Source organism: Ctenopharyngodon idella, chromosome 11 (assembly GCF_019924925.1).
Source record: "Ctenopharyngodon idella isolate HZGC_01 chromosome 11, HZGC01, whole genome shotgun sequence".
In the NCBI taxonomy this organism is placed as follows: domain Eukaryota; kingdom Metazoa; phylum Chordata; class Actinopteri; order Cypriniformes; family Xenocyprididae; genus Ctenopharyngodon; species Ctenopharyngodon idella.
Genome location: NC_067230.1, coordinates 26,399,221 through 26,417,167, shown reverse-complemented (window position 1 = coordinate 26,417,167; position 17,947 = coordinate 26,399,221). Strand labels below are relative to the sequence as shown.

General features: G+C 38.1%; 1 protein-coding gene across 12 annotated transcripts in view; it reads left to right on the top strand.

Moving 5' to 3' along the window:
- Positions 1-17,947, top strand: part of itpr1b (inositol 1,4,5-trisphosphate receptor, type 1b) — a 142,113-nt gene that overhangs the window by 92,180 nt on the left and 31,986 nt on the right. For 6 of the 12 annotated variants that reach the window (XM_051912919.1, XM_051912918.1, XM_051912917.1 and 3 more), the window contains 9 exons: positions 8,391-8,574; positions 8,683-8,933; positions 9,978-10,178; positions 11,280-11,390; positions 11,484-11,579; positions 11,737-11,871; positions 13,426-13,533; positions 14,298-14,490; positions 16,666-16,788. In XM_051912919.1, coding sequence (XP_051768879.1) covers positions 8,391-8,574; positions 8,683-8,933; positions 9,978-10,178; positions 11,280-11,390; positions 11,484-11,579; positions 11,737-11,871; positions 13,426-13,533; positions 14,298-14,490; positions 16,666-16,788 — 1,402 coding nt within the window. Of the gene's footprint in view, positions 1-8,390; positions 8,575-8,682; positions 8,934-9,977; positions 10,179-11,279; positions 11,391-11,483; positions 11,580-11,736; positions 11,872-13,425; positions 13,534-14,297; positions 14,530-16,665; positions 16,789-17,947 lie in introns of all 12 variants that reach the window. The other 6 variants (XM_051912913.1, XM_051912911.1, XM_051912914.1 and 3 more) reach the window with 1 other exon arrangement.

Genomic DNA, 17,947 nt, shown 5'->3' with positions numbered 1-17,947 from the left:
TGCTAAAAATATTTGACGATACAATATGTCACAATTGACCAATCAGAATCAAGTATTCTAAAGACCTGCATATTAAACTAAAATTCCAGTGTTGTTATTGTTAACTTAAACTAACTAAATTAAATAAGTTGAAGTTGAAGTACAGTACTAAAATTATAAAAATAAAGATATATAGAAATATATATTAAAAAAAAATCACATTGTAGTAAAATCACTAAAATCTAAACTAAAATGTAAAAAGTTTTTTCAAAATATACTATAATAATAAATATAAAAATACTATATATATATATATATATATATATATATATATATATATAAATAGCAAAAACAATTGAAACATTCTTCAAATTATCATCTTTTGTGAGTAAACGATGACAGTATTTTAATTATTTATTTTTTTTGGGTGGACTAACCCTTTAAGGATTCTCAAATGGCTTTACAGCATATTTTGCATGTTAGTCTCTTTTAAAAAGAGAAAGTGACACATTAATTTGAATTTGAGAGATGTGCCATGTTATTTCCAGCTGGCACGCACGCATGCACGTAAGGCACGGCGATTTCCTGAAGAAAGTATAAATAGAAATGTGTATCACGGCACCTGGGAGGGGAAAGAAGGGTCTCCATTCCCGAGCCTTAGCAATTGGCCTTCAGATTGGGATCCAGAGGTCAGGGCTTTTGTTTTGACCCTCTTATTGGATTCTTTTTTTTTAAATTCTGGCTGTCATCATCTGGTCAGGCTCTCACATGGCTCCATTTCAAACTTCTCATTGGTGTTTAAAAAAAGTAGAGTAGATGCAGTAAAATAGCAATATGACTCTTTTGAATTCAAAACCTCGGCTCTTCCTATAGTCAGGCCTGTTATATAATATTGGAAAAATGGCGTCATGTTGAGCGGGATACAAATTCAAACTCAAGGACTCCTCCGGAGGTTTCAGGTCACACCCTGCACCTGTCGCCTGCCACATAAGTGCACGCACCTCGGTTAAACATTAGCTTATGACCTACATAACTGAAACAAGCGCCCAATGTGTGTGTGTGTATAAGTGGGAGGTGCTTATATGTTTGTTAATTCCATGACCTATAAATATTTACATTTTTTCAGACTTTGTCACGGTCAGAATCGTCCTTGGAGATGTTCTGTGCACTTGAAGTTAGTCGCATGCATAGCTCTGCTTTTGCCCACGGCCCTCTCTGTTTACCGTAAACTCCAAAGACACACAAGACACAACCAGACGCACACAAGTGTAATGAAGCACAACAGGTGTGAGTGTGAGAGTGCAGCACTTGTGTCTGGCCTTGGCTGTATTTACATCCAGCTATTTTAACCCTGTAAATCCTGACATATTCAATAATAATACTCAGAAAAACCTAATTTTAATTTTTCAGTTTATTCAATCTAATTTTTCAGCTTATTGAACCTTTAAATATTTTTGAAAAAAGTAAAAATAAAAGATTTTTTTTTATTTTTATTTTTTATTGAGCATCATATTTAATACATCAGGCTTTTATGGCTCATTTAGTATGCTATAGTGAGAAAATGGAGCTCATACTTGAGGAGGAAAAAAAATCATAATTTTATTCGAAGGCCCAAACTGATCAAAAATAAATAAATAAATAACAATAATTATAATCTACACGAACATGGGTATTTTCAAAACCGCAGCTTTTTCTATGCGATTTGGTCGTTCGTCCACATACAAACACACTATCTGCTCACTGAAATCGAACATTTTTGATGTAGTAGATTGTGCGCAACAGGTTTTTCAGCAAGTTTTCATCATGTTGCTTATTTAGAGCCCTTATAAATTTGAGTATCAGATATGATGAGTTAACCCCCCGTCTCTTATTATTATGGTCTGCATTGTGCGGCATCCTTAGTGCTCTCTAATGGATTTGTGAGTGCACTTGAAATCCTTGAGTTTGTGTGCCTATGTGCGTGTTATATTGCAGACTCTCAGCTGCTGTTGAGAAACTGCTGTTGAAGTGTGAAGGACGTGCCGTGTAGCCGCCCCGTCGACATCTCCCCGTATCCCCAGCCACCACAGCGCAAGCCGTTCCCGTGGTTACGCAGCCGGGTGGGCACGACGACGGCACTGATTGAGCTCGCACTTATAAATAGATCTTACATAACATCCTCTTGTTGATGCCAAGAGCTCGGATAGACAAGAAGAGGACGGGGAGGCGGTTGCTGGTTGACCTTTTGCTTCGTGCGTTGAGGCTGCTATTAGAGAACTGCCCACGTTCACCTGCACATGCAAAGTCTACTTCCTGTTGGACTGTGGCTGGTCACCTTGCCTGGATTGGCTTGTTGATGTTGATGACTTGTAATCAAGTTATGATGGGTTCAAGACCGGCCTTCAACTAGGATTAGATAGGAATGAAAGGCAATGACATTGGCAAGGGTTCCGACAGCCTTTAAAACTTATTATAGGGGGAATTATACACACATAATAGATTATAATTTCCAGCTCTTATCGCAGATTGAAAATTGAATATACACTACTGTTCAAAAGTTTGGTGGTCGGTAAGATTTTTATGTTTTTGAAAGAAAAGTGTCTTATGCTTATCAAGGCTGCATTTATTTGTTCAAGATTTTGATCATAAATCACATCAAAAATCATTCTAATATGCTGATTTGCTGCTCAAGAAACAATTCTTATTATCAATGTTGAAAAAAGTTGTGATGCTTAATATTTTTGTGTAAACTGCGATACATTTTTCTCAGGATTCTTTGAGTAGAAAGTTCGAAAGAACAACATTTATTTAAAATAGAAGTCTTTTGTAACATTATAAAGGTCTTTACTGTCTCTTTTTATCAGCTTCATGTAGGAGGGTGTGCCCTTAAAAGTCATCAACTCATGATTCAGCCACTTATTCATTTCTCACAAGTTATGAAGACCCATGTGCACTTGTGTCATGCCGCACATAAAGGTCACGCAGAATACACGCATGTGTATTAGCGCACCAAGCTGATTGAATGCAGTTCGTACAATCTTGGAAACTCTTATATAAATTCCAGCTGTACAAATAAAAGAAGATCCCCAACACTCCATGTTTCTAGGGATGGGAATGAGTACCAAAGTTCTTAAGCATTTAGAAATTACAGCAATATTTGATGAAAAAGTTTTTTTTTTTTTTTTTTTTTTTTTTTTTTTTTTTTAATATTTTAATATTCTGTAATTGTGTGGTTTTTTTTTTTTTTTTTTAGATTTAGAATTTAGGTTTTTATGGTGAGAGCAGGTTCATTTATTTCATGGAACTGCACAGTTTTATTTATTTATTTATTTATTTATAATTATATTATATTATATTTAATTAAATTAGTATTAATTAATTGGTTTATATAAATTGATAAAAACCGATAAAATATAAATATCAATTAATTAATAATAAGTTATAATTATTAATAGTAAAAATAATATATATATATATATATATATATATATATATAATAAATCTGTAATAAATAAGTTAAATAATTAATAATAATAAAAATTATATATATATACCATTAAAGATGTCATTAAGCTCCATTGAAGGCCATCTCACTTTAAAGGATCCTTCATTTCACATCCTTCTTTTGGCCTGTTTTGAAGGATGCATCAAGTGTATCCTTTAGGTCCTCCAATCACCCACAATCCTTTGCAAACGTTCTAATTCAGATAAAAAGATTTAACAGAAAATGAATCAGCACTGAGCTTGTCCAATTTCACTACGTAATGCAAGACATAAAAATGATTTTGGAGATAAAGGCATTACGGTACACTGGGTGTCAGCCCTTCTCATTTACTTTGAATGGGTGACATCATGCATTGCCAAACTGAATTTTGGGTTCAGTTGCGTCGTGTCACTGGCGTTGCTCGCGGCAGAAGTTAAAAAATGTTCAACTTTTCAAGCACCACTGCTGGCGTCAGCCAATCAGATCGCCTTATGCAAATGCTCTAGCGCAGACGCTAACCAATTGCGTTCATGCAACACCGGAAATTAATGTGATTGGCTGTTGTCATTATGACAGTTGCGTCAGCACCAAGCTTCAGACACGCCCTCCATCAAGTGTCTATGCCGACACCCCGTGCGAATGCAGCATTATGCTTTCTTTTGTTTTGTTATACATAAATCACATACTGTTAAACTGTGCATAATTTAAATCACTGGGAGACCACAGATGGCTGTCATTACCTGTATTGCATTATAGGTAAAGGTAGTTGATATAAAGTATTTTGTGACCGTGAGGGCGGAAACATTCAAGACGTAGCCAGGCGCTTACTAGACCTTCTCATCCTAACCTACAAGCCTCCGAAGGACTGGACTAGGAAGGACCTTCCTTTTGAGATGCACCCTTTAATTTACCTTCAGTTAAAGCTAAGAAAGCTAAAGCCAATAGGAAGCTAGTTAATAATGCCTTTGGAATGCAAGCGTCATAAAGAACTCCAACAAACATGACTTAATAATGATTGCTCTTTTAAACCAGGCTTAAAATTAGGGATGCACCGATACCATTTTTTAAGGACCGAGTACGAGTACAGATATTTTTTTTTTCTGGTACTCACCGATACCGATGCCGATGCCTATACATTTATTTTTTTTTTTTTTATTTATTTATTTTTTTTGGTGATGTGGCAATTTTCCAAGCACAACACAGTAAAACTAATGCATGTAGGACAGATTCTTTATTATTAGCCTACTCCAATGAAAAAAAATAATAATTTTATGTGCTTGTCACAAACTTCACAAAAATCACAAATTTCACAGTGTCCAATAACCTTTGCAAATTGCATAATTACCAAAGTCATAATAAAAAACAAAAGTCTTTTTTAACCTGCCTTTCAAAAAGTGCTAAACAAATATTACAGTACAAATGTTTATAACATAACACTGTGAAACAATATAAACAACCTAAGGTCACCAAATTTCTCATGGTGGAATACGGGACGAGTGGGCAATGTGACCATGATATGAGAAATTTTATTTCTCTCTCTCTCTCTCTCTCTCTATATATATATATATATATATATATATATATAAAATATACATTCATTTAACATCTTTTGTTGTTTTATTAACATTAATGACAGACAAATATTTATTCAGGCTACTGTCCCTTTAAGACCGAATCCATGGATGTAATATACTGACACATCCGTTTTTCACTCACCTGTTTACGTCCACTTAAGCCATAACCGACTGTATTTACGTGAAATACTCCACACAATGTACATTTTGACAACTATTTGTGCATTTGACCATTCAGGCGCAAGGAGAAAGAAAGAGACGGAGCGCTTCTGGTCTGTGTCATTCAGCGCGATTTGCATGCAGTTCGCAATGTGTGTGTTGTCATCATTAATTTTGAAGTATTTCCACACCCCTGTGGCTGACATTGTTTCTGCTGCTGCCGCCGGTGTCTCTGTGCACGGAAAATTCTGTCAGTTACGTCACGTGAGGTATTGGTCTTTGGTATCGGGGGTATTTTTGCGAGTACGAGTACAAGTACATGAGCTTGGTATCGGGCCATCCCTACTTAAAATGCAACACTCAGTTTTATACAATATGTTACAGGGGGCCCTACTCCATGTTTTTATCCATTAGGGTGTCCATAGCCAGGAAAATGTTAAAGACTCCTGCCTAACACCTGGAAAACACTTTCCATGCTTATTTTCCCATCTTTTCCACTGTTTTGCTGTTTTCCTGGATGTGCATCATATGGCAGTCAGGTGTTGACATGTTTACTGCAGCGACGCATCAGATGTGGCTGTCTTGTTTATTAGAGCAGTCATGAGACTTGCACATTTGAATGCCGTAATGCTATAAACTCCGCTCCGAGGTCTTACATAACCTGTTGATTTACTTCGCATTTAAATCTCTCGGAACGATCAGCTCCGTGTCAGGACTGCCTTCAATTAACTTGAGTGAGGAGTATTTAACAAAGAGGTCATTCACAGAAAGAGATTAGTTAGTTCTTTTTTTAATAAAATGCAAGTTATCCGATGACGTCCTGAGGTTTACTGGATGCACTGGAGCAGATGAATCATTTTTCTCCTTTGTGCATACAGTATGTGTGTGCGTGCGCCGCTGTGGGTGTGTTGCGTTTCTCTTTCACTCGCTGTTGTTTGAAAGAGGCCTGAATGACTGAGTTCACTGTTAACCTGGAAAGAAGGCTGGTTATGTAACGAGCTTTCAAAACTGCCCCAGAATTCTGCTGATAACTTGCACTCCTCACCCTCCCTTCTTGTGTCGCACATCACACACTCGCTCCGTGCCTGTTTGGCTCGAAAAAGTAGGGCAGGATTTTCCTTTGCGCTCTTGTCCCCTCCTATTTTTTCCCCTGCGTCCTGTGCGAGCGTGCATGAGCAGTCTATCGCTGCTATCCCCTCTGCCACTCAGCTGATTACTGCCTTATGCAAGGGGGGAAAAACGAGCGAAAGTAGGACAGGATATACCAAAGAAAAACACTACATAACCAGCGGGCCGCATTTATTCATAGAAGGAACTGAAAGTTTTCTTTTAATATTTAGATTATGATGTATTCTTAAAACACAATTACATTTGGCATGACCTTTTTTATGTTCAGAAGAACATGAAACCTTCTGAAATGTTTTCTTTGGAAAGCACATTGTGAATGTGAGACGTTGTGTGCTTGTTTGTGCAAACGTGTTGACTGTGCAAGCCTTGTAGCACTTGGGACAGTGTGGAGACAGATGGTGTGAATTCAGGTGAGCTGAGGGAGGCACTCCAGGTTATTTCCATGTTAATTGCTGTGAGTTCGTGTGTGTGTGTGTGTGTGTGTGTGTGTGTGTGTGTGTGCGTGCATCGGGCCGTACAGAGAGGGTTATGTAACCTCAGTGGTGTGAGTCTGGCTGGCAGTAAACAGGGTGGAGGGGAGGGAGGGACGTGAGAACTCTGCTTAGGAGCATGGCTGCGCCGCGATGCTAACTTAACTCCTTATACACTGGTACAGGAGTGGCATGTGCGCATGAATTCCTTTGACCATTTAAAAAAAAAAAAAAAGGAGTATAAGATTATGTAAGCGTGTATATACATATATACAAATGAAGTAAATATACAGTGTGTGTATATATATATATATATATATATATATATATATATATAATATATATATATAATATATTAGGGCTGTCGATTTAACGTGTAAATTTAATTAAATAGTTATGGAAAAATAACGCATTAAAATGATTTAACACATTTAACGCACTCGCCCCGCCCCAATAAAAACTCGCTACTTGATGTAGCCTATAGAGTGCAGTTAGAATGCCCCTAAAATTCAAAATATCAGGGCAAAAATGCCCCCGTATGAGATTTTGTCTCATATTTATATCATGCAATTCACACGCATAACAATCACAATATCACATGAGTGCTGTTTTTCTCCAGAATAGCATGAGTGCAAATGTTATATTGATTTTATACAAAAGTTCAGTAAATAAGTTAATATTGTGTTATTTTAGACACAATATTTTCCTCAATTTTGCCAACAAAAATATTACCTGTAAAACTAGAGCAGAACTGTTGTGTGTCTCCGAGCAACACGTTTCTGAATGAATCTGTGTTTTGAGCGAATCAATCACGTGAACCAATGATTCAGTGGTCCATTCATAAAGAGAGCCATTTACATAATTCCTGAATGAATCAGCCTTTTGAACGAATCGAATGAATGAATGACCACCTACTGGCAGTTTTAGTTTCTTATTTAGAGTGTAATTTCATTTTAAAAAATCATATTTTAGGGATAGTTTGCCCAAAAATGAAAATTCTGTTTATTTACGTTTACTCACCCTCATGTATTTTCAAACCTGTATGACTTTCTTTGTTTTGTGGAACATAAAAGAAGATATTTTGTTAAGAATGTTGGTAATTAAACTGTTTTGGTCTATAAATATATCTAAAAACAAATTCAGGTGAAGCTTCTGGAAAAAAACAAATCATGGCCATTGTAGCCTAAAAGTTTGTGTAATAAATTCAATTTTATTTCTAAAGCTACTTTTTGTAATGTCCATTTGATGCTTTTCTCATTTAACACAATAATGACTTTAAATTATCTTTTGGGGTAATTTCTCAGCCAGATTAGATGTGCAATTAAATTGCGGCACAAAAATTGAATCACTTGACAGATATATATAAACCTTGTTTTAGTCAAATTCTAAATTCATTTTACATTTATATTTCATTCAGTACTAAAATGTATCAATAGCACAATGCAAGTGAAACTGTTTTTTTTTCCCCTTGTATTTGTGTGATATGAGCTTAGATTGATGCAAAAAAATTGATATGACCCATCTCAGTTCTCTCCCACCTTCTCTTTGCCTTTCATTTACAGTACGCTAACTCAATTCTATTGCTTTTTTTCCTCACTCTTCTACCTGTCCCTCCAGCGGTCGTTTTTCTGCCGTCTGACAGGTGACAATAAGTCAGAGAAGTTCTTTAAAGTGTTTTACGAGCGGATGAAGCTGGCCCAGCAAGAGATCAAGGCAACTGTGACGGTGAACACCAGCGATCTGGGCAGCAAACGCAAAGACGAGGACACGAACGACAAGGAAACCCAAACACGCAAGAAAGGTCAGGGAGAACTACAGAACTACAAGTACCAAGTGTTTATAATGAATAACTGTGCAACCCAGACATGCAAAAGCACACTAAACAAATACAATTCTCTTTATCTTTCAGTCAAGGGTGTTGCAGTAGTAACTGAGGATGTGCGGGAGCAACTTATTGAAGCTTCTGTGGCCACTAAGAAGGCCTTCACTGCTTACCGAAGGGAGGCGGACGCAGACGAGCATCTGAATGTGGCGGAGGGGCAGACCAGCACAGGTGAAAAGAACCAGGATGACAACGAGATGAGCGTGATCATAACGATCATGCAGCCAATCCTGCGCCTCATGCAGCTGCTCTGTGAAAACCACAACCGTGAACTGCAGGTCAGCAGCTTAACTAGAGAATATTTTGAAATAATTGTGTATTGTTAATGCTAACTAGGGGGCCATTCACACAGAACACAGAGTAACATGCACTAAAGAAGGTGTAAAAATTGTACCTTTAGGGGTATAACAGTTTGTCACTGGGGCAGTACGTTTAAAAGGACATCTTTGTACCTTGATTAGCCTTAAAAGGTTCATAGTAGTACCTTAAGGTACATATCATTACTCTAAGGTACTAATATGCACCTTTTAGGAGTAAAAAAGGTACAAAGATGTCCTTTTAAGGGGACTGCCCCAGTGACAAGCTGTTGTAAATCTAAAGGTACTCTAAAGGTAGCGTGATGTATTTCTCAATATTTGAGAAAAAGATGTAGAATGGGACTTGATTTTATACATCAGCAATTGATTATGTTGGGAAAAGTAGCAAGAATGGATACCAGAATAGAGCCAGGGATTGAAAGTTTACAGTAAAAGGTTGTGAAGACAACATTTTATTTTTTCAAATAACATGCACTGATTATTGTACACAGTAAGGCAGGAATGTTTAACTAAGTAAATGGAGTTTATTTTGATGTATTTAAATATATATATATATGCTATTTCATTCAATACTGAAAAATATCAGTAGTACAAAAAAAAAAGATTATATATCTTCCAAAGTGCTAGTTTTGCAGTAATTAGCTAATCATCAACCTTTTAGTGAATTGTTTAATAATTATTTCCTTGTTTACCTATTGTTTGTATCTTGAACTTTTTACATAACCCCATCCTGCAGATGGTTACATTGTAAGCTAATTTTATATTTTACCTCTTGATTCTGATATTCCCAATTTTCCAAAGTCCTTGAAGAAAAAAAACAACAACATATGAATATGAATTAAAACTTTTTTGCCCCTAAGAATTATGATTCTTGATTGAATCTAAATCCTGTCCCATATCATACTATGAGTTATGTATCGACTCTATCCGTGCTTCCTTTAGCTCTAATATGACTTATAAATACAAAAGCTCTTCATATCCTGTTTTTCTCTGCTTGTTCTCCAGAACTTCCTTCGCTGTCAGAACAACAAAAACAACTACAACCTGGTGTGTGAGACTCTGCAGTTCCTGGATTGTATATGTGGCAGCACTACAGGGGGCCTGGGGCTACTGGGACTCTATATTAACGAGAAGAACGTCGCTCTCATAAACCAGACTGTGGAGAGCCTGACAGAATACTGCCAGGGCCCTTGCCATGAAAACCAGGTGGGCCTGACACATCCGCACACTCTTTTTGTTTTATACTTTAAAGGAATCATTCATCCCAAAATGAAAATTGTTTTAATTTTCTCGTTTACCCCCATAAATGTGAGAACTATATTCCATGTCTTCTGAATCAAGTAATACATGTAAGAAAACTGAAATATAAGTCGTTATATGCTAAAAATATGACCTGTTTACCATTATGATGTGATGAATCATTGAGTCAGTGAGTAAAACTCTGCGTTTTCCAAAAGCATTGTAAATCTAAGTAGATCGTAGAAGACCGTTGGTGCCAATGGTTTCTACAATGTACTGTACTTAGGCTCATGATGCTTTTGGGGAACACAACCCTAATCAGTCTGATTCATGAACAAATCTTTCAGACCGAATTGACTGATTCATTGAAAAGATTGAGAAGAGTGATTCTCTCATGAACTCAAAACACTTGAGGAGAGTAAATGATGCCAGAATTTTAACATTTTTGGTGAACTGTTGCTTTAAGATTATGACACGCATATACACACATACAGTATATACCCACTATTGTCTACTCAGAATAATTGCAAAATCCGTGTTGGGCTAGGTATTATGCAACTTTTCTGACTTCATAGGACCATAATGGGGCTGATTATCATCATTGTCCTACTTTTCTAAGGGGAAATGTAGTATACTTGTATGCTGACAGTGTGCTTTTGTCCTGTAATGATTGGATGATTAGTCTCTCACTGAAGCACTCTGTTCTAGAGCCATAATCAGTTAATTGCAGGTTAATTTTCATATTAAATTTGTGGGAATGTACTTCCTGTAACAGTTTGTTCTCTGATGTGCGTAAATGTTTTTTTTTTTTTCGAACAGCTTTTGTTTAGATCGTTCAGCCCATTTCTGTAAATTATTTTCACCTTTTAAGAAGTTATGAGCCTAATATACACTACTGATCATAAGAAATTAATACTTTTATTCAGTGAAGACACATTAATTTGGCCTAAAGTGACAGTAAAGACTTTTACATCCTTTTACAGCCTTGGTGAGCAAAAGAAACTTCTTTTAAAACAATTAAAAACTCTTGAACAATAGTATACATTTAACATCTTTTCCCTTGTTCAGAACTGTATTGCCACACATGAATGTAATGGTATCGACATCATCATCGCTCTCATCCTCAATGACATCAACCCTCTCGGCAAGAAGAGGATGGACTTGGTGCTGGAGCTCAAGGTGCGAGAACACCTCCAGAGATTTATGGGATATGTAGTTTAGAATTTAGTCAAAAATAATTGACGTGAATGGACTTTTTATATATATATACAGAATAATGCCTCGAAACTGCTGCTGGCCATCATGGAAAGCCGACATGACAGTGAAAACGCGGAGAGGATTTTGTATAACATGAGGCCTAAAGAACTGGTAAATGCAAACAATGAATGCACATGCTAGCAATATGAATGTAAAGTTGACACTTTGCATTGAAAATGCATCTTTCTCATGTTCCTTCTGTTTTGTATATGATAGGCACACTTAAAACCACCTACTGTCATTATTTAAATGTTTGGTTGGTGTACAGGTGGAGGTGATCAAAAAGGCCTACATGCAGGGAGAAATTGAGGTAGAACACAACGATGATGATGAACATGGTGAGGAAGAGCATGCCGCTTCTCCTCGAAATGTGGGTCACAACATCTACATCCTGGCCCATCAGGTGACGCACACAAATATGCATTTACACACACTTTCACCGCATTCACTGTGTCAGATGTCTGGATTATATCACCCTCTTCCCCTCCCCTGTGCACTTGAGCTGTATAGATTTTCTGCCTATTCACGTAATTATCTGGGTCATCGTCAGAGGATCAGTTATGTAACCATGTTAGAAACGGGGCAGCTTTTCCACTCGCCCTCCAAATGACACTGTTTGGAATCAGAGGTTTGTGAATGAAAAGACTAGAGAACAGAAAGTACGTTTGACAGGGCCACTTTACTCAAATAATAGAGAAATATGCTTTTGCAGGTTGTGGCTCAATACATAATTGCAGCAACAAGTAATCCATTTAGTTTTGCCACTGGAGCAGATTCTGTGTTTTTAAACAGACTTTATTTGTTCACTGTTGGGCTTTGACCCTCAGTTGTTTTCATAATTGGGGCATTGTGAGAATATTGAATGCGACTATTTTATGGACATAATGTGGACATTTTCTAAAACATACATACAATTAGTAATTAATCACATAAGCAAAAATGGAATATACATATATATCATTATATATAACATTATTTATAAAGTATTCCCAAAAGAAGATTTTTACAAAACAGTTGTACATTGTTTATTTCCAAATATGTAAACCAAATTCAGATTCCGTATAACAGAATTTGCATATTTGCATAATTTATATAAATCATATTAAACTTGAAAATGACAGCCAAAAAATTACATAACATTACATACATTTAACAATCTATGGCCCAAAACATACTCTACATAAGTATGTAAATTTAAATGCTTCTACTTGTCAAGGCCTGATTTTTATGGTCTTGTTGTGTGACAGAATTCATGATGTAACACAATTCTCAGCATTGCCACAAGAGGCACTATAGTGCGCATTAGCGTAAACTGTCTTCTTCGACAGTCGGTTTTCTCATTCAGGTCAACTACTGTCATGGAACGCAAACAGTTTGAAAACAATATTGGGAGTTTGTTAAAAGTTAAATTATAGTCGTATTTCTAGCTAGCTGCCTGAATAACATCATATACTGAGGTTTGTTACAGTCAAAGTAAAGCAAGAACGTTAATAATTGCACTCCAATGCCAGCTACAGTTTGAAAACCTTAGAATTTTGTGTAGTAGTTATGAAATAGAGCTTTATTCATCGTGATCTAAAGGCTTTAGACTGGCAAAATCTTTCATGTTTGCCTAAAGTGTGGGTGGCATGATTGCAATGGTGTATTATAGGATTAAGGATTGAACCTTTATGTGATCTCTTTGACAATGCAGCAGCGGACATTTGACATCATATTCCGAAGCATTCATAGATTAGGTATGTCAATAATATGCGGTAACCTACGTATTTGATAGTTCTGAGTTCAGGTTTGCTTTATTCAATTCGAGCCAGCATTTCTCAGACAGGCGTTGGCCTTTCGTTGATGGTAAAGTGTGTTATGAGCAAAACAACAAGGCTAGACGGGTCATTACAACATATATACACTGTCTCAATGAAAACAAACATAGTCTCATCCCTTTTTCCACATAAACCCACAGCTAGCCAGACACAACAAGGAACTCCAGGCCATGCTGAAGCCAGGAGGGACGTACGGGGAGGGAGATGAAGCTTTGGAGTACTATGCCAAACACACAGCGCAAATTGAGGTCAGTGGTGTTCATCTATGGAGGCCATTATGGATCCACCATTCATAGTTTCTCAGACTGGAGTACATCAGGATTACTATCGCTCATATAGTGAAAAACTCTGAAGTTTGTGCTACGGACATGAAGCACAAATAATAATAATAAAAAAATATCCTGTAGACTTGCTTTAAAGTAGGGGCCCAAGACATATGTAGAGACCAGAATATCACAGAAACTTCGAACACATTAGCAATTTCAAAGCTTAGCAAAAGAAAATATAAATATACAGTTAGTCCTATTACGCCAAAGTTTGTTCATATGCAATTTTATTGCTATATGCTGCATTTATTTAAAATAAATAGCCTTAATTTGTGGTTACATGCACCATTGCAGGCGAAAAATTTTGCTCATTTCAATAGGAATCCATGTGATCGGGAGTGACGCGTAAGGGAGAAAAATTTCTTCACACAGATTTCACTCCTGTTCAAGTTGGTCATGCAAATTTGCTGCATTGACCAACAGAAAGCTGCTTGGTTTGTTAGTAGTTATTTGGTATGAGTGGTGCTTCATGCATAGTTATGCTATTGACAATGGACCTTTTTTGTCAGTGAAATTTAGCTAATGTGATCGTACCTTTAGAGGTGACAAGAAAAACCCAAATCGACATTGTAACACTATTTGTAAGTTAAAACAGTGTCCGCCAAATTGTGTCAATGCAAATGTAACCCCTATAGCCAATCCAGACAGCTTACGACATCACATGATGCTCAGCTTTTCACTTACAGATTGTCCGTCTGGATCGCACAATGGAGCAAATCGTATTTCCTGTCCCCAACATATGTGAATTCCTAACCCAGGAGTCCAAGCTCCGCGTCTATTACACTACGGAGCGCGACGAGCAGGGCAGCAAGATCAACGACTTCTTCTTGCGCTCTGAAGACCTCTTCAATGAGATGAACTGGCAGAAGAAGCTGCGAGGTACTCAAGAGGCCACTGGTAACGCAAACTCCGTGCCTTGTGCGTGCCCACTCCCTTCCTCTATTACCTAGTAAGCTCCTTTACACACCCTCTCCACTCCCAGAGCCTCCAGGGACCCATCAGGGCTCTGTCCGTGCGGTGCGGCCCGCTTTTGGTGCACTGGTGCCGGGATGCATACCTCACCCTGACCCCCTTAAGCCAGGGCAGTGGGGAGGGGGTGTAAACTTTAACTAATGTAAGATAAACAAGAAATACCTGTAACTAAAAATAATGTTGAAGTTTGCTTAAGTTTTTAGTTCTACATGTTTGTGCATGAAAGTTTGAGAAACAAGGGAGGAAGATGGCTCAGGGAGAAGTCTGAATAAATCCCAAATAAACACACATTGGCAGCTTACATCACAAAAGCTGATTACGGGAATAAGCTGAGTGAGGGATCAAATAAACAGATGATGGGGAAACAAGGAACTCTAAATCCCATTTTCCACCAACAGGGTGGTGCTCAATCTGGAGCCATTTCCGGTTGGCTCTGCACCAGCCCCTAAAACCTGCTAGTCTTGAACCAGAAACTTCAGAGGCTTGGTTGGGAAAATGCCCACACTTAATTGGGATGTTAAAAGAACTGGTATGAAACTGAAAAATTAGTACTGATTTAATTACCCATGATCAAATTTCAAAATTCTATTTCTGTGGAAAAGGTTTTGGAAAGGTGAGGCAGGGATGTTGGGGAATGGGTTATTTGAAAAAAAGATACGAGTTCTCAGACAGGAAGAGCATGAGGTGAACCACAATGACAAGATAAAAAGTGCAAGATAAGGATCTGAACCGTCAAAAAGCAGATTGATAGACAGAGGGGCTTGCGACAGCCTATTTTCTTGCGTGGCTCACATGCATGGGACATTTGGCCACAGTTTTAGATTGTATCTTTGAGTCTTCAGGCCTTGAGTTGATAATAAAAAGGAGGGTGTGAATTCCGTGTTAGTTAGTAATGCACCTCTATGACTGACGTGAAGGTTTTATCTGGCTGAATCAAACTAGAAGCAACGTTCCGTTGCTGCAACCCCAAGTCATGAGTGTGGCGACCTCTGTGTAAAAGTCCCCTCCTCCAGTTCCTCTTTTCAGACAAAAACCCCCTGTCAAAATAGCCATAGCTCAGACACTAAATCCTCCAGCTAGTATCCTCAGAGAGTCATGGGTCAAAACAAAGGTGGTGGTTGAGGTCAGCGAGCTCATGTACATGGTTTGGCCACACTAAGAAACCCTTTGAACTCTTTGGTCTTCTTTCTATGGTTTTTGACTTAAATTTGAGGTGCGGTTGGTGAAATTGCACGTCTCAAAACTGCCATACATCCCCTAACTTCATTCAACATGTGTTTTGTTTGGAATGACATTCTTTAACTGAGGAAAAACAATATTTTCAAAGGAATACTAGACTTGCCAAAGTTAGTACAATTGGACGTTGTCCTGATTGGATATAATTGGAAATGCACAGGGTCAGCTGGATCACATTTTAGCTTGAGATCGTTTAGAATTGGTCCTTCAATTCGCCATGGAAATTAACACACAGCTGTTCTTGCGTTGTTTAGTAGAATGACATAATGCGATCAAGCTTTAAAAAAAAAAAAAATAATCAGTTAAAAAGAAGTTAAAAGATGAGCATTAGAATTATGTGAGATTATTTTCGTTGAGTGCATTACATTTTTCTGTATAGAGTGGAAAGAAAAGTGGTTTTAAAGGTGCAGTGTGTAAATTCCAGTGTACTGGTGAAACCAAACAGAATTGCAGAAAAATTACTTTTCAAACTACTTTCAAACTTTTCCCCATCTTCCATTGTTCAGGCAAACAGGTGATCTTACAATTGGTTGAACCAATGTTGTCGTGTCAATGCTCAAACAGATTGCAATTCAGTTTGCTTCCACTAGGGGCACAGAACTTACACATTTGGCTTGTTTGAATGTCAGCAAATGGTTCCAAATGAATCTTTCAGTTTATGTTTGTGGCAGAATCATGTATGTGGAGTTTTGACATGGTGTGCATTAGGGGTGTAGTATTAGACCATTTTAGTTTTGTGATAGCATCCAAATAAACACTTTGGAATGTTGCAAATTGTGTTGTGTTGGTGTACATGTTCCTTTAACATATGAAATTGAATTTTTTTGAACTTGCTGCCTCCCCCAGCTCAGCCTATCCTGTACTGGTGTTCCCGTAACATGTCCTTTTGGAGCAGCATCTCCTTTAATCTCGCCGTCCTCATGAACCTGTTGGTAGCATTCTTCTATCCACTGGAAGGAGTACGTGGAGGTGAGGCACAAGTATATTTACTGTTTGACATGAAACTCTATGCAAATGTAATTTGTGTGTATATATATATATATATATATATATATATATATATATACACACACGGATCAGGCATAACATTATGACCACTGACAGGTAAAGTGAATAACACTGATTATCTCTTCATCACGGCACCTGTTTGTGGGTGGGATATATTAGGCAGCAAGTGAACACAACTGGGTCAGAGCATCTCCAAAACTGCAGCTCTTGTGGGGTGTTCCCGGTCTGCAGTGGTCAGTATCTATCAAATGTGGTCCAAGGAAGGAACAGTGGTGAAACAGCGACAGGGTCATGGGTGGCCAAGGCTCATTGTTGCATGTTGGGAGCGAAGGCTGGCCCGTGTGGTCCAATCCAACAGACGAGCTACTGTAGCTCAAATTGCTCAAGAAGTTAATGCTGGTTCTGATAGAAAGGTGTCAGAAAACACACTGCATCGCAGTTTGTTGCATATGGGGCTGCATAGCCGCATACCAGTCAGGGTGCCCATGCTGACGTCTGTCCACCGCCGAAAGCGCCAACATTGGGCACGTGAGCATCAGAACTGGACCACAGAACAATGGAAGAAGGTGACCTGGTCTGATGAATCACGTTTTCTTTTACATCACATGGATGGCCATGTGCGTGTGCGTCACTTACCTGGGGAACACGTGGCACCAGGATCCACTATAGGAAGAAGGCAAGCCAGCGGAGGTAATGTGATGCTTTGGGCAACCTTGGGTCCTGCCATCCATGTGGGATATTACTTTGACACGTACCACCTACCTAAGCATTGTTGCAGACCATGTACACCCTTTCATGGAAACGGTATTCCCTGGTGGCTGTGGCCTCTTTCAGCAGGATAATGTGCCCTGCCACAAAGCAAAAGGGTTTGAGAAGCACAACAATGAGTTTGAGGTGTTGACTTGGCCTCCAAATTCCCAAGATGTAATCAAGCATCTGTGGGATGTGCTGAACAAACAAGGACTTACAGGACTTAAAGGATCTGCTGCTAACATCTTGGTGCCAGATACCACAGCACACCATCAGGGGTCTAGTGGAGTCCATGCCTTGACGGGTCAGGGCTGTTTTGGCAGCAAAAGGGGACCAACACAATATTAGGAAGGTGGTCATAATGTTATGC